Consider the following 22,726-nt stretch of genomic DNA (forward strand, 5'->3'; position numbering starts at 1 on the left):
CTGCCGCGTTGCACGTGGTCTCGATTTTAAGCTTATTTGACTCATTTGAATGTGCGCCTCGACAAACGTTATGTTGAGCGACTATAATCGAATTCCAAATCATTTTATGCTCATTCGTTGACACAAATATGAGGGAATGGCTTTCTCTTGAACATGTGTGCGCTCTAGAGCTCGTAGGAGTTGTCGGCGAATACTGCGAGCAGATGGTGCGAGCACCAATTTGCAATCATAATCGGCCCCAAGGCAGCATCTAAAAATATGCTGGATGAGCTAAGAAGCCAACCTGTTACTTCATGCTATATGGTGCTTCCACATTACCGGTACCAGGATACAAGCGAAGGCGAAATGTGTTTCCGTCAATTGACCATAAGTACGCCAATCTGGAAAGGCCATATTCATTCCTCCATAGGGCCATGTCTCCATAGGGCGGACGCCGTTGATGCGTAAGTGATTCCGGTTGATCTGATGATCCTCACAATTTTCGGCAATAGACCGGACATTGTCATACTTTTCTCCTTCACCGAGCCAATCGTCGAATGGGAGGGGGCTGTTAATCCTGTTTCGGCTTTCTGCAGACTCCTCGGCCAATGGATTTGACTTACAAGCTTGTCCTTTTCGGGGGGTTCGCGCTTCTTCAGCCTCAAGAGGAGCACATCGTCCGCCATCGTCGTTAAGCTGATTGCCGTGCCGACTCGTGCTCGTTATGCTCGTTGTACGTCAGGCTATTTCGCACATTTACCGGAATCGGGTTCAATTCCAATTCCTCGGACAAGATAGTGTTCTAGCGGCCTTAGCTCCCTGTGCGCGTGGATGCACGTGTTGCCGTTGCACAATCCGGAAGATAATAAAGCACAATCTGCATACATTTGCCCGGTGTACGATGATGCCATAGCCAAGACCACCCGCTAGTCTAAATTCAACGGCGACTCGGGGCGACTGTAATGTCTATTCACGAGCGTCGCGCACGAGATGCAGTGCAGCGGTAATCATTTCTGACGTGTGGCGATCGAATGAAGTACGTCTGTAGTACGTCCCAGGTCCCCCGGGGGTGCGTTAGACACTTTGAACAACAGAAAAGAGGAGAAACTTTGAGCGTTGGTTCTCGCACTGTGTGCCTTAATCTGGCTCGTAAATCTCGTCTATTTGTATATATAGCGGGCAGTAGCGTTCTGCTAATTCAATCTCCGAGGTGACACCAACACTAGCGTGCTGGTAGTACTACTGAAACGACGCCCGGACCGTTGACATTACTAGTTCCGAGCCGAGGGTTTAGTTGGACTTTTTAAAATTTAAATTTCAAATCGCCCACCCAAGTGCAGCCGGCGGACATTTACACTTATACATGCGCCGTGGGCATGCACAGGAAGCTGGTGGGTTAGAACAGCTGATCTTTAGCTGGTTTCTATGGAACATTTCGACTCCAGCTTCCTGCTCGTGCATTATGCATACTGTTCCTATTGTTGCCACTCACGACTCTTGGTTCGCGGTGACCAGTAAGGGCTATTGTTGGGAGCTAGAGAGTGTGCAAAATTTAACCCAGCTTCCCACACTCTAGTCTACTGGACATGCCTACAGCAGCGGTGCTCTACAGGATATGGGAACAAAATGGCCTGATGTTTGGCATGATGGTTGAAATTGATTAATGTTGTCGGATCGATATACTTCGATTGGTTTTCATCGGTTGCTTTCCAGTTGCCAACGGATTACAATCTAAGCGGCACGATCGATCGTTCAAGTGTAAATGACTACGTTTGCTGAGACAAGTCGACAAGACGAAGCGGTCCAACTTCTATTGAATAATTTAACGGCAAATCCGGTTGTGGCAGTTCCCTTCGAATCGACATTGTAAGAATATCGAGGTAGCAGGGCGTGGTGGTAGATCCAAACCTATCGAAGTGATCGAGTATAGAATGGAGCCGAGCGTGCTGTCTATATGTAGTAGCGATAAAATATCCACTCAAGAAATTCTTTGTTGAGTTCTTTTTACACGGAAATTTAGTATAAAATTTTGATGTATTGCCAAACAATGAATCGTTTTATCTTGATTCCATACGACAGGCAATTTACAGCATACAGTTTCGAACATATCAGAGCAACTGTCCTTACCATGAAATAGCCTTAAAAAAACACTCCATATTAAGCTTTAAAAAAATTAAGTATCCAGCAGATGTTCACAAAGGCAAATTTCAAGCAGCTCTTTCGTTCCAAAACCCGTTCTAATAATGTTTTATTCAAAATAAACATAAGTAAACGCATAAACGTGAAAGGTAAATCAAAACGTTTTCATAAATAAAGAACATATTAAGAATTTGAGGTAAGATGGTATAGAAGTCAAACCAAAGTATAGTGATTAGTTTAATACAAAGAACCATGATGGAGGCGCCATAGGATGAAGGGATCTTCTTCTACATGTGGTATAAGTAATCTTGTTTCTATCAGTTGAACAATTTATAGGTTCTAATAATAATAAAATCTTTTTAAGATTCTATGTATATTTCTAAAGAAAAATAGAGGTTTTACATCTGGCGATAACGAATTGAAAAATTCATTAGAAATCTTTTCGCACCTGTTGCATAGGTTGGTAGAGCAACATAATATCCTAAAACTCGTCTTTATAACCACACTTTTGTCACCAACTGTATACTATTTCAGTTTATATGACATTAAACTTACTTAAATGCTTCTAATTCAGCACTAATTCAATCATCATACCTGCACCATCGAAACACCGATTTAGAAAACATAAAGCGACATAAATTTAGCAATGATTTGATAGACGAAATTTCTGGCCTCCCCCTCCCCGCCTACCCAAAATTTGCCAACCGCAAACCAACGGACATAACGACGCAATAAAACCGCTCACAGCGGTCACAAATTGAAATTGATTGTCCTATCGCAGGGTGACGCGCCGGCCCACAAATCGGCGTGGAGAGCAACGAATTCATTCACAAATCTAGTTGCGCGTTTCCGACCTGCGCAGCGGCGCACGACTTCCTCACGACAGTATCACGGGCCCCAGGCTACATCATCAAATTCGTAAACAATAGCAGCACCACCCGCGAACACCCTTTCTCACTGGCTGTCCCACGCCAATATGAGCCACGATCAACATCATCACCATCATCATCATCATTCATTGACTCAGCTCTTCTCTCAAGGGCTAGAGAATGATTTGCACTGGCAGTGGGCGGGTTGAGGAAGAAGAGTGGCCTGCGGTGGTTGGTCCATGTAGTTGAAATTCCGATGATCACCGAAAATAGTAAGAGAACATACCGGGCACCGAATGTCGAATGCTAGTGCTAGTGGTTCGAAGAGTGGACTCCAACAAACACAAACAACGAGTGGATGAGTAGCGTTGGTTGGTTGGTTGGTTGGTTGGTTTGGACTCCGAAAACCATCCGATACCGATCAAATTTCGTGCAGCACAGAACCGCGAACCGGAAAGTTGCAAACTCAGCCACTCAGCGGCTACAGCCGCCACGGCCTCGTGCACTAAAGATCGGTGGCAGGACTTGCCGCTTACGAGCGGCCGCTCCCCCACTTCCTCGTTTCGCTGGAGCACGGTGGAAATCATGCGAATGGACCCCAAATGTGGTAGGTTCAGTCACTCGCAGATCGCGAGCCGCTACAGACGCGATCGAGTGCCACCGACAGAGTGTTTTGTGAACCGCGAACGTGCGAAACGAAGAACGGTGTGTTCGGTTCGGTTGAAAGTTTTGGCGGAAGGATCGTCGTTAACCACGCAAATCACGGACTCTTGCCCTTGTGTGCATTTGGATTTCGTCGTCGTCGCTCACGTCTCGTACGGAAAGTGACGCTAGTTTGTGGTTGAAGTGGACTTCAGAGACAACGAGCAACCAGTTTAAGGCAAAGAGACCCTCTCATTCAGTATCCTGCGAAGGTAAGTTCGTTGGTTAGGAGTAGGAGGAAGGTGGTAGTGAATGCAAATCGTCGTTTGGGTGATCGAAATGGCGAAGGTTTCGCTTGGTTGGAGCCACAATGGAGAAAGGCATCGCGAAAACGAAATTGCTGTTGCGTCTCTACCGAAGGTTATTTTGACAAAGTAACAAAAAGATGCAAGAAGAACGGTCCGAGATGGTTTCTGTGAGGGTCAAACTTTATTGAAGATCCATCGACGACCCTGTCGGCTTCTAGTGGCACTCGATGAGGGAGAGCCTTGGAGGCTGCTGGTGTTCGGGCTTCGTTTTGGAGAGCGTCGGTGTCGGCGGTGTCGACGGTGGTAGACTGTATGTCGTTCATTGCAAACAACTCACCCGGTTGGTTTACCTTCTTCGAACTTCCCGATACACGAACGGCGCGTCGATGATTAGGGGTGCATGGGTAACGGGTTGTTCTAACGGGCACAAGGTTGTCCCCGGCCACCCGGGTAGTGAAGTGAGTCAATGTTTTAGTGGAAAATTGGGTGTTTGTTTCTTTTTTTCCACGAGCGATGAACTGATGCCACTGGTTGGTGCATTGAGTTGCACGAGAAAAAGCATCACATGTTGGCGCACGTCAGCCGGCAGACCTCTTTCATGCTGAAGTGACGAGCCTTGTTTGTTGAATCATTTTGTTTTACTCGTATGTTACTGATAATCAGTGGCTTGAAACGCGCGTTGAAAATGACTAATTATTGATATTTTTTTTTTGTTACTGCACAACATGCTCTTGTGATAAACGATAGATAAATATTTTCATTGTACTCGACCAAATATCCGGTCCTGTGGTGTTATGGGAACAATATCTTTATTGTTGTCCGAACACGTTAGTTACACTACAACAGAACAGTGGGCTACTAGTATAAACAATTCAAGGAAATAATTATTAAAAACGACTTATACAATAAAAAAACAAATAACGAATATAATTTTCATACATGTGAAATTTATGTCTCTGCTAGTAATAATTATGTATACTTTTTCTTATATAATGAAACCTGTAGAAGCAGGAAAATTACCTTTTTGGATGATTTTTCATGAAAAACCTTAACCCAAAAATCTAAAAGCCAAATATCATTATATTCAGTTTTTATTTTTGTTTATTCGGGGATCATTTTATGTTATTTAAAATATTTTTTAATTTTCTACTTAAAAAATGTTTTTTTCTACAAAAAAACAGCGGATTTCCGTTTCATTTTCAGGACATTTTCCGACTTCAAATCGGAGATTTTCCGATCCGAACTAAAAAAAAGAAGAAAAAATTCGCCCAATTTCGCCGCTGACTTGCATGCCACAAGTTGCGTTCAAGTTGCATTCAAGTTGCATTCAAGTTTCTTTTCTTTTTTTTCTTTTCGTTTTAATTAAAACCAAAAAGTTTGTGTTTTTTTGAGTGACCTAAATTACTCTTCTGGGAGAGGCTTGATAAGAAATTCCTAAGTATATTTGCCTGATAGCCCTGATGTACTTTTACATTATACCCAATGATAGCCGCACGATAAGAGATATCGCCAAACACGATTCTGTTCAGTCCACTAAGTATTTTTCGGGTAACTAAAAGATTTTAAAAGTTCTTATTTTCATTCCACGAGCATAATATATTTAACTTTTTATTTGAAAGCGATGCCCACTATACATTTATCGCACATACTACGAATTTATCAGTATAATTATGAACTCTAGAAAATTTACCGGTGATGCTATATTGATACGTTAATCAGTTCGATCTTTGTACTCGATCTTCTAACTGAACGATTGTCGTTTAACAAATTTCTACGGTTTCATTCTCAATAACCGATTCTCATGTTCTTCTGGTGAAAAAACCACAAAGAAATGTCCCGATCATTTTTGTAGTGACAAAATATGCACAGGAGATCATTTCGCTCTCAGTTGTGAAAAGAACTGTGCTAGCAACCAAGCAAAAGCGAACATATAGTAATTCTTACTACACTCTTCATAGTTATTTCAACTATTCCGCTTTACCTATGTAAACACAAACAATCATTAAAATGTCTCTTTCTCAAGCAGATTATCTAACATTTATTAGTTTTTAATAATATAATATTTGGACACTAACAAGTTAACCTATTTATAATTTCAGTTATTCAAAAATGCTATTGCTTATAATATGCTTATTTAATAGCTAGACACAAATTGTTCAAAAGTCACTGTATAGACTTACAGTACTCTCTCATTACCCGTTACAGTTAATAAGCACCAACATTTGCATTCCGTCATGGTGCTTGTGCTTGTACACTATTTCTTCCTCTCTGCGATTCTCTTAGTACATTCTAACTCACGGGGTGCACCCTACTACTCAATCGGTTAGGATAGTGCCGGTTTAGGTGCCCGTGCTCTGCGCTCGCGGTTGTGGTTCGTTGTCCGCCCAAGCAGCTGAACGTTTTGTAAATAAGCAGCAGCACGCATTGCGACCTCTCTCTCTCGTCTCTCTGTTCACACTCCTTTCTCTCTCTCTCTCGTCTCTCTGTTCACACTCCTTTCTCTCTCTCTCTCTCTCTCTCTCTCTCTCTCTCTCTCTCTCTCTCTGTCTGTGAGCTGCAGTTGACTGAGCCACTTTTGGTGTCACCTATCATACCAAAGTGCTATGGAAAATTCCCAACGCATACCATTACCCTCCGGCTCCGACTGCACCTCGTACTGCGACACCTCTTTACATGCACCCCTTAAACATCTTACCTTACTCCGTCAATTTCATGGTACCACGAAAGCATGAATGAATTTATGCTTACGATGCACTCTGCACGCGATACATCGTCGCATCGTCCAACGTGCATCGTCGCAGTGGATGTTCAAAGATATGTGGGGATGCGAGTTGAAAAAATGGTGTTATTGACTGATTTGGACAAGTTTTCTCTTTAGCAAATAATTGCAAAATTCAATCCTAAGTTATTAAAGGGTTTTTTTGTAAGAAATATTCGAGCTTAACATACTTTAAGTGTAATAATTTATATTTTGTACATTTATAATAAACTTCTTATTTATCACATCTACGAAAGCAATATTCTGCAACACGAAACATAGATCTTTCCATGCTTTAGCTCTACGCAATTTCCATTTTTCTCATAGTTTCTTAATTGAATAAATTGATCGCTTGATCAATCCGAGACACAGACAAGGAAGACCGTTCTTCGGTTCCTACCCAATGCCGATGCTGAAAGGATTGATCAAGCCCAAAACTGGCGTCTACGCGTGCAGTTTCCGATGCTCGCCAATTGATTGCCAATCACCACCACTAAACGGAATCCATCGAATCGACCTTTGGTACCGGCGGCGCGTCGCGGCGCTATTGATTCGCTTAAAAGAAATCTTTAGTAATTCGTCGATCGTCGTCGGCGATCGAAGGCGCGTGTGGTGTCGCGTGCTTCCCTCTGCTTGCCGGTACCACCCGGGAACATTCGGTCCAGAAAGGTTCAACAAAAAGCGTCGATGCTTATGCTGGATGCTGCGCACACACGCACACTAACCTGTTGGATCGTTTTGGGAATTTTCCACTACCATTTTTCCCATGGGCCATCGTAACCGCTCTCTCTCTGTCTCTCTGTCTCTCGGCCTTTGCCGGTGGGTCATTGTGCAAAAGTTTGGCCACAAAAAACGTTTACATGCTCGCAGTGCCAACATATATAGCATGTAGGTGCAAGAGAAACGGTTGTCGGTGTCTCTTCTCGCTTTAGCTCACTCGGCGACATTGAAAATGCTGCTGCTGCGAGCATGACATGATGCGAAGAGATGCTGTGGCGAGATCCACGCGAACGTACCTAAGAAAGGTAAAAAGGTAATGACAATGGACGGCGACGGCGACGGCGACGATCGGTGTCGATAGGTGGTTGGTGGAAAGGGGAAGGACGCCAGCAAACTGGTTCAAACAGGTATTTTACCCAAACACACAAGCACACACGCGCACATGGCCCTAGGCGTCATCAAAGGGACCGGCCATCAGTCCCCTGGCCAGTCCGTGCTCGGTGTTATGGTTTTGCGATTGAGAAATGACCTGAATGGTGCGATAATCGGAATAGAAACGGGAGCATTATGCTACAGGTAGAGCATATTTCGCACTAGAGATTGTTTGCGAAAAACAAAAGGATTTTAATTTAAGGTATCTGCATATTGTTTTGTGGCTGCAGGGTTCATGTATGAATCATTCTAGTTTAAGCGACACACACGGATTCAGCACACTCACTGTGACCGGGCACGTAGGTATCATGATGTGCAAGATGCTGTGTTTGCATCGCGATAAGATGCTCCCTATCCCTTGGCCGCCAAAAGGTGGTGCAATATTTGCTAAGACCGTGACGCAAAGCACGGCTGGATCGTTTATCGCCACTTCTGTTATCGGGTAGCTCGTCATGCTCTGGAATAGTTTTGCGATAATACTTGAACATATGCGAAACTGTAGGCAATTAAAGTAAATACTTATATAAGTATATAACCTTTCAGGCATTCTTATATTTCTCTTAGAATGTAAGTTTAAACCATACAAATACTGTATTTCAGTATTTATCTCTTTTTTCAATAATTGATTTTTTTATAAAGAGCAATTCAAATAATGTAAATTATATATAATTATGTAAACTGAAACTTTATTACAGTTTACATAAAAGTGATTCATAATGGAGTACTGAAAAAAATAACAAAGATTACAAATCAAAGATCAAAGATAACAAAGATAGCAATCAAACCATTGTTATTAGGTTTCTAGTATTATCTATTAAATTAGAATCTTTAAAATAGTCTTGCATGCCAATCTGGTTGCAAAAGTTGCACCAAACTAAAGAGAGGTCGTTGAAGAATAGCCCAAAAAGAAAGTAAATAAACTGTAGATCAGTCCATAGCGAGAGAAAGCGAAAGAGAAGATAAATAAAGCGAAACGGAACAGCAAAGTAGGAAAGCAAAAGCAAACTCGCAATAAATATGGTGCAAAGAGGAAAACCAAGAAAGTTTCGCAAATACCTGCAAAGACAAGTCGATAAGACCGGCCGAGGCTCGTGGGCTGCACGCGGATGCTTCGAGAATGTTCCACGTGGTTCTGAGCCTGAACTGATCCACTGCACTGATCGATTGGAAACGATCCTGATCCCGATTCGAATGCTTTATGCTACCTTCTGCAAATCGAACTATCCTCTATTGATATGAATTTTGCAATCCTAGAGCATCGTGATATCGCAAATCACAGTCGAAATGCACGAAAAAGCGATCATCATCAGCCAGCGCGCACTACAACACACACACACGTGCCACCATGCTGTCGTCGGGGTCGACCATTTCTCAGGGGCTCAGAGCGGGGACCCGGTGGTCCATAAAGTGTCTTGGCACACGCGCTCGCTCACTCGCTCACGAAATCTCGTTCCGAACGGACGCCCCAGAAGAAAAGCGGAGAGCAACGCGGAGCATAAGAGCGCGCACGCCCAAGGAAATCGGAGGGAAAGCATATTTTCCGCCAAAAAACCTCAAACGACAACAGAAAACCCTCTCGCACCCACACACAACTACGCAGTTGCTACGCATTCATCGCGCTGGTAGTGTGGTGTTCGTCGCAAGATAGTACACTTGTGGTGTTTAAACCATTTTCACCGTTCAGTGGAGACGATTTTTTCGGCAACGGCGTGCACAACACAGAGACTTTTCCTAGTGTATCGAGCAGTAGTAGCTAGTGGTGTGAGTGTTTTCGTGTGGTGCGTGACACGAGCGACAGATAGTGAATTTCACCGAAAATAAAAACGGAAATAACTCGGCGAGCGGGCGACGAGCGTCCTCGGTACATCCTAGGAAACGATCGTGCTTTCAAGAGTCCACCAAGAGGATAGCAAAGGGATCGTTAAGTCGAGAGATCTTTGGCAAAGCTTTTAATAGGAAACCAACCGAGCAACCGAGGAAACCGAGCTCGCGAGTAACTGGCGTTTTCGAAGTATACCAGTGCTAAGTGGACAGTCAGACAGAAAGCGTCTAGTCTAATAGTAGTAGCAGCAGAAGCAGCAGATTACTAACAGACAGTAACAGTGAGGTGCGATCACGATCGAGCGATGGATAACTACAAGAAGAAAACACCCGGCCGGGTGCAGCAACATCTGGAGTACACCGTAAGTACACCCGCGGCGGTAGTCCTGAGGAGTCCGGTAGTTCCTGTTGTTCTTTGGTCAGCCCGAGGCGCTGTAAACATCATTATTCTGCGACCTAATAATGCCGCGATGGAAACAGTGAGAATTCTCTGTGTAGATTGTCGACGTGTGCAAAATGTTAGGCCACAAACACACATACACACACACACAGACATACTGACCAACAAACGGCACTAAGGTGGCCTTTCGCCGATCGCAACGCCATGCGCCTTGTGGCCGTTGTTTGTTTAAAATATTTGAACTTCACGGAGTGTATGATGCACGAATCGAATGCACACACATTCCCGTTGAATATGCATAAGTGTTGCTGCTGCTCCACGGCCCCCCGAGCCAGACCTCGTAGCTCGTAGCGTATGACATCGGTGTATCGGTTTTAGAGCGAATTGTCTCATCGACGACTGGCGGGACTCATCGGGCTTAGTGGAGTGCGAATGATCCGTGTCAGCACCGCCACCACCCGCCACACCATCCGGCGGTGCGTAGTGAAAGGTGGTGGGTAGTAAAACCATTTTACACCCCTTTTTGCGTGGGGTTGACGAGATGCATCATGAAAGATTCATATTGGCGTAGAGACATTCAGGGCCGCCCTCAGGAGTCGCGCAATGGTAGTTCCGCAATTCTTTGCTTACCTCACGCCCTTCCGATAAGCACAATCTTGAGGTGCTCCTGGACCGGAGGCATACCGGTGCTGGGGGGAAGGTAAGACGTACTTCCGGACAAGTCACCTGGGACGCGGTGAGCTCATGTAGGAAAGTATTTACCGGAACGCTTTACCGGAGGCTTTCAATGAGGTGTAACTAATACGGTGACGACGAAGGCGACGAGGATGACGACGTCCCGGGTGCCAGCTGCAATTGGCATCGTGGTCTTATCGGTAGCACGGAATGTCACCTACTTCGACATCGACGATTGATAGATGCTGGCTGCGATAAGGCGAAACCGATCGATACAGCGAGCGTGCAATCTGATCAATTCCACTTTGCCTCACAGATGGGGCGATTCGATGCCGTGATAACGCTCGGCCTGTGTGTGTGTGTGTTGGTATGTAATTAGTTGTGACTGTCTCTAGTCACTGTTTGACCTTCTCGTCGATCAATTGGCGTTGGCACCGTATCCTTTATAATTACCATCGCGAGGGATGGGGAGGTTGGGTATCAAATTTAGCTTCATTAATGTTTCGCGCGCTTTCCGGAAGCGACAAGAAACAAGGACACACACTAGGCTGTCGAGCCTAGATGTTACGCTCATTCTATCTTGGCACAAGATACGCCAAGATACGTCGAGGATCGTAAATTCGCCACCCGCCAGCCGGCCAGATTCATCTCGATCTTACTGAGCGATATGCAATGCACCGAGGAACCGGTTCGGGCAAGAAAGAATGTCGAGAAACCGTAACAACATCGCTTATGCAACGCATTTGTTTATGTTGATACAAGGCATCCGGTGTGGAGGAGGCGTCTGCGTATGTTTATAGGTTCATCTTTTCAGTTCAGTTTTCTGACAACCGCTTTTTGTCCACCTTCTTGGGTGCCTTTGACGTCGCGACACAGAATGGTTCAACTAAAGTGGCTGGTGAGAGAGGGGTGGTGATGGTGTGTCAGTCTTGGGAGTCATAAAAAAAAAGGCTAAAAGAAAGGAACCATAAATAAGGTTGTCTGCCGAAAATAGCGAACCGGAATTGACAGGCCTCCTCTTTCAACAAAACAAAAATGACGCACAGCCACCAGAACCCATCAGCATCATCAGCATCATCAGCATCATCATCGTTGTTTTTGTATTTTTGCGAAAATACATTTGTCCGCTTTCCCGGTTTCCCGGATCCTCGACCCAACCCCCGGGGGTAACGATCTCGTGCTCTTAATGCGTCTTTGACCACATCCAACTCGACAATTTGTACGGTGTTAAAATGCCGGAAAATGAAAAGTTGGTGTGCGCGAGTTTGAAAACACACGAGTAAACTTCGCCCCGGGGAAGGTGGTGAGTGAAAGAAAATCCTTCGATCGACCTTGCCACCTAGATCGCAAATTCTTGTATTCTCGGCTGCCGAGAAAAGCGAGAAAAGCGCGTGAAAACCCCCAATATAAAGAAGAATACATGTGGTGTGCGTGCGTGAGTGTGTGTGAGAAAAAGGAAATTTATGAATCTGCGAGTTTGTTCGAAAATAGCAAAACGCCAGCCGTGCGTACCCTTGGCCACGGTACCGGCCGGTCACGCTGCGGAAATCTCGTTGTTGGCACGAGATGTCTAGAACGTGAAGCATGCCGCCAGCATCAGTGTTTGTCTCATACGTGGGATAACAATAAGCAACCACTCAATGGTTGTTGTAGGTCCAATGGCTCCTCTGATCAAAATGTTGATTCGTCGTTAGGTTCGTCGTCTAAGTCCATCACGACTTAAATGCCAATCTCCGATACATCCGCATAAGGTGGCCTCGCTTGCGAGTAATTATTTAAACTGGACGCACTTCTACACTAGTAACAACCAGTCACGTCGACTTGATCAATCCTGATCAACGATAAAATTCAATCACCAATCGGCAGCTGTGGCCAAAGTTGGAACCAACCAACTACCGAACCACTATCGGACTTACTTCCTTGAGACTTGAGCCGGGGGAAAGGGTAATTGGACAAAAGGCGGCAATCGGGCGACGGTTCGAGTTCGGTGCAAATTGCTAAGCAATTTGCGATAATTCTCGCAACTTTACACCCGACGCGACCCGTCCCATCCACCCCCTTTGAGTGGCCAGATTGAGGGCCAGTTTGGTCGTCTAGCCGGCGCCAGCGACAGACGCTGGACAAGATGACAAGGTAGGATCGTGCTGCTGGCTACTTCCCTCTCAGCGACAGCGAGAAAGGGGGTGACTGGGAAAATTCCCAGATGGTGACGGTGGCGAGGGCGATTCCCAACATTAACTACTCCTCCGGGACGCTGGCCATTTCCTAGTGGCACGTGGCCCCACGGGGATCTTACGTTTGTGTATCTCATCCGTCCACTACGCGGTTTCACGTGATTACGACGCAATCCACGTGCAACAATAGGAGAGTAGGAGAACGGCCACCCGCTGATATGTCAACAACGATTTGCAACTTCATTCATCGGCATTCGTTGCCGAGTCACCAGTTGTCTTGAATTGGAGTAATTGTGTCCTGTCAACGGACAGCATTAAACCCTATCATCAGCCGCTTGTTTTCGCGCTACTGTTGAGAGAGGAGAATTTATGTTGAAGACGGTTTGAAACATACAGCAGCAGCAGCAGTTGCGTCGTCCTACACCAAGGTATCTCGAGTTGACTTTTGCGGTTGTTGCTTCTTGTGACTTGCGTCTAGTACAAGAGTAAAGAGATCGAATAAACAGAATCGATTATCCCTCTATCGCTCTCTCTCTCTCGGATTATGTTGGAAACATCGGCTCGGTTGGCGCCAAAACATAAACTTCTTCGCCGCCTCTCCAACTCTCACTCTCGAATGACGCGAGGGATTCCTTTTCCGCTCTCGTCTCAGCTACTTCCTGGAATGAGGACGCTCCCGATGTTGTAACGTTGACGGTTTATATGCGGAGAGAGTCAAGGGGTATCAATGTTGTGCCGAGGGAGAGCGACAGAAGCACGTCGCTACCGTTTAGATACGGTGTGGAGTGTGGTAGTACGCGGTGTTATTGGACTTCTTGGTCAAGGTCATTGCTACGGTCGGCATTGGTGGCGCATTACTTTTACTCCACCTCTGATATCCGACCATTTCCCTTTCTGGAGAAGCGTGTTGGAGCGAAGGTCACAAAGAAGCGTCTTCGCTTGATATGTTTGCCCTTCAGGATGTGGATGCTAAGCAGAGTTTTTGGAAGGAGCATAATGATGGAGCATAATCAATCAGACTACACAAACGGTTATTGCGTTTCAACCAAACGCTCAAGATGCCTTGGTTCTGAACTGTCGAGCTTCTTCAATACTAAGTTGGAAGAATTGACACCTATCTGTCAGTCGCTTGTTTGTCTGATAGGTACAGCGACCTTCGACAAAATTAAACACATTCGTCAGCCTTGCTCTACGTTTGTACCCCTTCTTCTTCTTCTTCTTCTTCTACAAACCCTGCTTATTCCAACAGGAGTCTTTCCTAGACCAGGTCATGTTTATCGCAACTATTTGTGGCGCCAGCTCTTCGGTTCCGGCGTCGGAAGTTTCCATGCCGCGCCACAGCACCTTGGCGGTGGATTATTTGATTTTATTTCGAGGAAATGCGTCCAACCCACCATCTTCCACCCTTCCCTGGAATCCACGCGATTAACACCCGTGTTTAGCATCTTCGCGCGGATGTCGCCCGATACCGCGATTGCTCAACAACTTTATACCGCACACGTGCTGTAAAATGGGGCGATCCGCTTCAAACCAGCTTAAAGATGATGGTGATGGCCTGCGTACGTCCACGCCGCATCACGGATCCCGTGCCCCGGTTCGGCTGTTATCTTGACGTAGTCACCGTTATCACCTGGCGTCCCTTCGTGTAACCTTCGCGTCGTTTTGAGGTGCTTGAGGTGTTCACATACACACTGCCAGTTCACCGCCAGGGGTTTGAATGGGCGTCTAGAGTACCACTTCCCCGTCCATCTTCTACACCGATAAGTGGTCGTGTTCCGCCTGAACAAGGGGTGCGGAGGTGCGTTTTGCGCAAGCACGGTAATTAAATAATTGAGGGGCTGTCAAGCCTAGAATGCGATGAACTTAGAACGATCGTTTGGCGCTACTTTGTTGTTTGCGTTATGCAATCCGGCCGCAGCAGCTGCATCTGGCCCTTTACCCATCGGGCCCCCTTTGCAAACGGCATCTACATCGTTGTAACGCAAATTTACTGTTTGAGTTGCTTCAGTTGTTTCATTTGACAAGGCCACAGTTGCGAGTCTGTGGACGTAGACTCTACCACTCCCCCCGGGGGTACAGAGACCTGTAAAGATCAGCATTTTCTGCTACTCCGATAGCGATCATCCGATCGCACCGTTTCGTGCACCGCTCGACCGGAACGGCACGATGATCCGTAACTGCCGTCGCGGTAATAATGTTGCTTCGTCAGCACCCAGACACGCCACCACCGGACGCGACGCGCTTCTGCTGTGCAAGCAATTTTGCTCCCCGCAATTTTGCATATCGCCGCAGCTGACTTCCTTCTCGGAGACCGAGCCACCAACCCTAACGGCACCCATTCGGAAGAAGGTGATCGTCAGCTGAAATATGATTCGTCACCGAGACACCCAGTGCCGGTCGACGTTGTTAAAAGAACCGGGCGCACCTTTGCAGTAACAAAACCAATTGTAGACAACCTAGAATTGGACGACAAATTGTGCAGTCCTAAAAAGGAGAGCAATTGTGTTCGCCAATACGCAATAGACGCTTGCGACTTGAAAAGTGAAGGAGATGCCAGGTGTTTGGTGGACAACACCACGTGGCATGTCTGCATTCTTGTGGGCCCCGAAAGGAGACCTGCACAAGGCCAACAGTGTGCATTCACTCGGTGTCAAGACACTCTCTCTGTGCTGTTGTTGGAGTGCAATTACCTCAATTGCCCCGGGAGGCCACCAACGCGTACCGCATTCTTATTGATTCAATTGGTAAACTCAAGATCAACTCACTGCTCCCGCTGTCGATGTTCTTGAAGACCATTGCCGGGTATTGCGGAATAGAAAGCGAAAGCGAAACCCTCCCTTGGTGGATGAGTGAGTGAAACACACTGACACACTGGCACCACGGAAACCTGCGTAGATCGTTTTATAACCAAACTGCGTTCCGGTTTGAACCGGATCGACGATATAATTGCCGACGCCGACGCCACGCTTGGGAGGAGTAAGATCTCCGCGTGCCAGAACCTTAGTATCGAGCTCGGGAGATGATGTCAGCATTGGATGCGGTGACTTGGAGCATCGTGAGTTGGTCGATTCACTGCTCTCCAGCGGTGAGGGTGCGGCTTTTTGACGAACGGCCTTTAGTGACAGCGATGTCACTCGTTGCAGTCGAGGCACGCTTCGTTGCACTCTGATTTGTCGCTGCCACTTGAAATCGTGGAAAATTCTCTACGAAATTAAGTCGTTTCACCGGTAAGCGGGAGCGTAATGGCCGACGGTGAAACCCACACCGGCCACGTGCTAGGGGGTTCGAGTTGCCGGTCCCGTTTGGCGCATTGTCGGACGGAACTAGTGGGATTAGGACAGGAATGGGGGTTGGTATCGTGGGAAGTTGTTGCGTTTGCACCAACGCGGTTGCGGTTTTCAGACCTCAGCATTCCTGTCTCGTCTCGTACCCCACGTGGTCTGTTGAGCTTCATCTCACGTCAGTTCCAGACGCAGCAGCAGTAGTGGCTACATTGTATAGAGCGTGGTACTATGGGATCTACTTGGTATTTAAACAGAGTATGTCCTACACACCTTGATGATTGTTTGCAGAACACTTTTCCGTTCCGTTCCGTTCCGGCAAGCGAGTTGGATTTCCTACGCGCCATTGACACCGGTGCAGTCATAGAAGTGGTGAAAGTGACGATTGGTACGTTGATGCACTTGCAAGACATTAATCCCTTCTTTTCTGCGATTGGTTTAAAGACAAAGAGACTTCCTTGGAAACGAAATGTCTTTGCAGATATTACAGGTCTACATTCAACATTCCTCCCGTTAATGGCACCTCGCTGGTCAACGATGTTTGCTCGATGAAATGGTCGGGATGGTGTGGGAGGCAATTAATTTAAATTTAAAAATATCTCCCACCACATCATCTCGGACCGGAGAACCCGAAATTCTTCCATCAAACTGCCCAACAATCCCCATTTCCATCGATCGGTCCGGAGCAAATTGGTGATCGATCTTCATTAAACGATTGAAACCAGTGCGTAGGACCACCGAGATGACCAACATTCGGGATACGAAAACAAATGACCCACAAGTGATTGTTAATCGATAAACAATACGGAACACGACACGGACGAACACCAATCGGAGTGTATGTGTGTGGTAGCCGGGTAATGTGATGTTCCAGGTCACAGCTGCATAAACGGATGGCGGTTCCGTGGGGCATTTTGGCGTACGTTCCGCGTGAGTTTATTTTCGTACCAGCCGACAGCCATCGGACCAATAAAGGTCCTATTGCAAAAACACGTACGAACTGGCGTACGGTGGCGACATGTTGGCGACATGTTCACGGATCACGATCACTTCTGCGCACGACGCGAGCGTAGGAGTGGCAGATGCGTAACATTCCTTTACGGTTACATTCCAAATTTAGAACAATTCACACCGACGGGCTGGCCTGTGACGTACCCGTGAACCGCCACCCCCCTGCAGCTGACCACTGGCAGGTGATCTTCCCTTACAAGGCCAGATGGTGCAAGGACGGTTTGGAACAATGAGTTCTTGGAGTGCTGCATGCGGTGATAGCATGATTTGCCTCATTGTGCATTCATTAAGAGCTCATCATCCCACGCCGCCAGCGTGCGAGCGTTGAGGACGATTCTCAATGTCTTGACATCTATCTTTTTAAACTTGACACAATCGCCATGTCGCGATCCGCTAACGATCGCCGCGTACGACCCTTTGCTAATGTCAACGCGCTCGCAAGGGGAGTTGCGGTACGAGGGTCGTCCACGAATTACAAACCTTAGGACACCGAGACATAATTGAGGCAGACGACGTGACAAACCACCCGTTATAGGTGGCCGGTGCGCATCTGCTTGTGGTTTCGTGGAGGTCTGCGCCTTTGCCTTTGGTTTTACTCATGACGTTTAAAAATAAACATCCTGGCGAATGGATGCGCCGAGGTGCGTGTACGAAGCGGCGCGTCTTTCGCTGGGCATATTTTTGCGATTTTCGATCTGTGTGCTAGTGTGTGCGTGTTGTGTTCGGATTTGTTTAGGTTGATACGGTTCTTCCTCTCGTGCCTTTGGATCCATCATCTGGTTTAGATTTTGGTATCGATCGTGTAACTTATGATCTGAGTACATTAAGAAGACGGTATCAGCTGTGGGGGAGAGTGGGTCAGCAGCAGCTTGTTTACGCATGCTAGAGCAGGGATCGATGTGTTGTTTAGTAAAAAATGTTATTGTGATTAGTTTAATTTGAGAATTACCGATAACTGAAGGAATTTTAAGATTAACGTAGGAATCTTACAAATTGTGAAGTATTTGGTTGATTAGTTGCCAAATATTTGATCGCTCTCAGCTTCCAGATCGCAGATTCCTGGAATACTTTTATCTTGATTTCCTAAATTCATCACAAGCATTCCCAGGGTGCACGCTTGCACTGTACTTCGAGATACGGATATGGAGCAGAACAATCTCAGTGTCGGAAACACTACTCCCAGTAGAGCGTGACCGATGCACGTGGCCATTCCAGTGCGTAACGCTATTTCATGTGCTCCGAGAATGCGCTATTCTACACTTTTGCTGGCGCACGCGCATCGGGAAGCCGGCTCTTCCGCCACCTTCACCGCAGAGGTGGTCAGAGTTGCGCGTGTTGCTGAACCGACCACATCCGCTGCACATCCGCGGCCGCCATAGCTCGCGATCGGACTTACGAAACGTGTCTGACCCAAATTCCAAGTGAAGATGAAGACGCACCGATTGTAACAGTATACCGCGTGTACCAGGAACCATCTAGATAAACGGTATAGGGAAGGTGTGTGTGTGTGTGTGCTTGGCGTACGGTACTGCTGTCGAAAATCGGTTGAACCTGTGCCAAGAACTACCTTCTTCGGCCACCGTAGCCGCCGCCATCGCCAACACCAATTTGCATTCGAGACCAAGTGCAATCGAAACGCGGCCAAGAGTGATGCGAACCGACAACCGGCGTCGGCGTCGGTGTATCGCCACTACAATCTCGCCAAGGTCGGGGTCGAAGGACTTGAGATAGGCGTCTTGGCGTCTTCTTATTTTTATACCCTCGATGACCCTAGTATTAGACAATCCGAGATCTTCCTGCTACTCGAGACAAGTGATTTATCGGTACGTCGTCGGTGGTTCGATTCTTCCGCATTTCCTATAGCTGCACGTCCTGTACAGAGTAACACAAGGTATGATCGACGTGTTGACCGGAAACGTACATTGTAGAGGTTATTCACCCTGTTGCAGTTTCCGGCGAGATGAGAGTACATCTCGTACATACAGCCATCACTCGTGACCGGCCGGTGATGTGCAATGGTGTGAAACGCGGTTCGGCGCCTTTTGCCAAAATTATCCAGGGTCGGTCGGACATTCAACGACCGGGTTACTGACCACGATGACATACTGCGCCATCGTAATGCATTATGGCGGGATAACGATCTGGTCATTAGCCATCGGGGGACTCGGTCACTGACCCAACTAATCGAAGCATGTCGGTGACTGTGACGACAACCAGTAGGCCATGACAAATATGCCATTTTCGAAATGTAAACAACCTCGGAGACCGGGGTTGAAATCGTTTTCTAAATTCGTTTTCTAAATTCCCTGTAAAGTGTTGTAAGATTTGATAACCCCCTTTGTGATCTTTAATGAATACCCTTTTAATCAATACCATGCTTGTTTTTCTTCTGCAGCAAATTCGGCCACAGCTTACCGGGAGCACCAAGTCGATCCAGGCCAACCATTATATCTTCGGCCGCATGAAGTCGGAACTGAATGATGTGCCGGTGCAGACGGTGGCCGGCTCTACGCTGCCGCTTGTCGATATGCCCAAAGACGACGAGGAGGCCGGAGCATACAATCCGTTCGAGAACCGGAAGCTAACGCACCCGACCACCGACACCGAGACGCTGGTTCACCTGCTGAAGGGTTCGCTTGGTTCCGGAATTCTCGCGATGCCACTGGCCTTCGTCAATGCGGGGCTGTGGTTTGGCTTGGTGGCCACGCTGGCCATCGGTGCCATCTGTACGTACTGTGTGCACATTCTGGTACGCTGTTCTCATATTCTGTGCCGTCGAGCTCAACTACCATCGCTCGGATTCGCCGATGTAGCCGAGGTCGCTTTCCTGGCTGGACCGGATTCGCTGAAGAAGTACTCCCGTCTGGCCCGCTTCATCATCAACCTGTTTCTGGTGATTGATCTGATCGGTTGCTGCTGTATCTACATCGTGTTCGTGGCGACCAACATCAAGCAGGTGGTCGACCATTACACTCAATCGTACTGGGATGTGAGGATCTACATCGTGCTCCTGCTCGTACCACTGATCCTGATCAATCTCATCCGCAAGCTGAAGTATCTGACCCCGTTCTCCATGATTGCGAATGTGCTCATCGCTACCGGAGTGGGCATTACGTTGTACTACATCCTTACCGATCTGCCGGCCCTGTCGGAGCGTAAGGCCATTGCAGAGGTACAGCATCTTCCGATGTTCTTCGGTACCGTGATCTTCGCCCTCGAGGGCATCGGTGTAGTGATGTCGCTCGAGAACAACATGAAGAACCCACAGAACTTTATCGGATGTCCCGGAGTGCTCAACACCGGTATGTCGGTTGTGGTGATCATGTACTCGCTCGTTGGTTTCCTCGGTTATCTGAAGTACGGCGAAGACACGAAGGGCAGCATTACGCTGAATCTGCCAGTTGAGGATGTGTAAGTAGTTCAATGATCCGTTTTGGTGGTTACATTCTGTGCGTTTGTACTAACAGTTCCTGCTTCTCTCTGGAATGTCGTTACAGATTGGCCCAGATGGTGAAGCTGATGATTGCGCTCGCCATTTTCCTCACCTACAGTCTGCAGTTCTACGTTCCGATGGAAATTATTTGGAAGAATGTCAAGGGTAACTTCAATGAGCACCAGAACGCCGCTGAATACGCGTTGCGGATCGGTCTTGTGGTGAGTATCGCTGGGCAGCATTCCTCTGTCCCCAAAGATCATTGTGCTTAATAGAGCTTTTACATCGGTTCTTCCAATAGATCCTTACCGTTGTGATCGCGGCTGCTCTACCGAACCTTGGCCCCTTCATTACGCTCATCGGTGCCGTCTGCCTGAGCACGCTCGGTATGATGTTCCCGGCTATCATCGAACTGGTGACGTTCTACGAAAAGCCCGGCTTTGGACGGTTCAACTGGCGGCTGTGGAAAAACATTTTCCTCATCCTGTTCGGTGTGGTTGGTTTCGTGACCGGCACCTATGTCAGTATTGTCGAGTTCTCGGAGCACCTTCAGGAGGAATAAACGCGTCGTACCCCCGGCACTTCATCGTACCGTACGTTCGCGAGAATGTAAGGTAGTGTGTGAATCGTGTGCGACCACACGTTTGCATCCAGTGCATCATCACAAGAGTTCCGCCGGATATGCCGGTCCAGCCTATGGGTGGCATCATTAATTGTCGAACCGCTAACCGGAGTGGTATGGTGTTGGACTTCCGCACCGGTTGGTTTGTGCTCGCGATCGCAGGAATCTCTTCGCGTAGATGGGCACTTTGTGTGCGATTAGAAGTGACCCCTAGTGGCTGCTCATGTTTTTAACTTTTATCTGTTCCCCATTCGTATACCCCGTTCCAATGTCCAGTTCCTTTGGCACCAGTGTCAATGCCCTCTATAGTCCATGGCTCGTGTCTAATCTTCTGTTTGTTATCGTTAAGCATGAAACCCCCAAACCTTTGGCTCGAATCTGATTTGAGCTACATATCTGCGATATTTAAGGAAAACTAAAGAACAAAATACGAAAACGTCTTGTCTTCGGCTCAACTCGAATTGCTTTGATTTGCGACAGCACAAAATCCAGATACAGCGGTCTCGAGCGAGACCAACGTAATTGATTAGACCATACCAAACGTCACGAACGATCCTCAACAGATCATCAGACCAGACTCTTAACGTTAGTGAACTAGAAATGATAATGCCATTCGAAGGAAACGGATTCGACCGAGAGTCCGGCGCTCCAGAGAGGAAAAGTAGTCATGTGCCTAGTGCCTAGCCACGCTAGATTGTGATGCTGAGCTTTCTTCTATTGTTTAAGGGTGTATGTTCTGTTCTCCTAGACAGGGGAGTGACGAGAGCGAAAAGATTATTTATCGACTTTACTTTCTGTACCACTCCCTAAGGGCGTACCGTGTACATGGAAGATAGTTCCTGGTTGATCTGCCATTAGTAGCATCGTAGTGTAGTGCAAGCGAAGGAAGAGGAATGACTGTGGTTCTATTTCGTTCAACGGACTCTGAAAGGACAATCTAAAACAAAGTTGGTGAAAAGACAAGTAGAAATGAATTGATGTACAGCCCAGCCGAATTGAAAGTCAAATTTTAATGTCTTTAGAGTAGGTCTGCAGAGGTGAATGGTGCCGCTGCTTCAACATGTATTATGCCCAGGATATGCCCCAGAGTCTTTGATATTTCTTCCGTAATCAAATGAATTTGGCTTTATGAAATTTGGAATTGAGTTATTTTAGACGATTTTATTTTGAAAGATACTAGAATTTTATCAAGTAGATTGTAAGAACCTTAATACTGTATTGCGAATGAACACGTTTTGCAATCTAATTATTCAATAAACGAACCCTCTATGGGGATGTATTAAACATGACTTTTACTAAGATGATTTTTGTTTTAGAAATGTATTGTTATGGGACATTTGCTGCTCCTATTACGCATGCTGATACTGCGTTCTATAGGTTCCCAACTGTTATCACTAAATTGCTTGAATTGTAATTAGCACATCGCAATGCCTAATCATCAAAGTAGAAGCAGCAGCTGCTT

At 46.7% G+C, this 22,726-nt stretch overlaps 1 protein-coding gene across 2 annotated transcripts; it reads left to right on the forward strand.

Moving 5' to 3' along the window:
• Positions 1-3,621: 3,621 nt before the first annotated feature.
• On the forward strand, positions 3,622-22,553 carry LOC125948039 (proton-coupled amino acid transporter-like protein pathetic). 2 transcript variants are annotated; one of them, XM_049673674.1, is made up of 4 exons: positions 3,622-3,901; positions 19,605-20,620; positions 20,707-20,863; positions 20,944-22,553. In XM_049673674.1, the coding sequence occupies exons 2-4, from the start codon at positions 19,671-19,673 to the stop codon at positions 21,202-21,204; spliced, it is 1,368 nt and encodes a 455-aa protein (XP_049529631.1). In that variant the 5' UTR covers positions 3,622-3,901; positions 19,605-19,670; the 3' UTR covers positions 21,205-22,553. The 2 variants fall into 2 exon arrangements, with proteins under 2 accessions (XP_049529631.1, XP_049529630.1); XM_049673673.1 differs by lacking the exon at positions 3,622-3,901 and adding an exon at positions 9,288-10,030.
• Positions 22,554-22,726: the final 173 nt, after the last annotated feature.

The sequence above is a fragment of the Anopheles darlingi genome, chromosome 2 (genome assembly GCF_943734745.1).
Source record: "Anopheles darlingi chromosome 2, idAnoDarlMG_H_01, whole genome shotgun sequence".
Taxonomy (NCBI): Eukaryota; Metazoa; Arthropoda; class Insecta; order Diptera; family Culicidae; genus Anopheles; species Anopheles darlingi.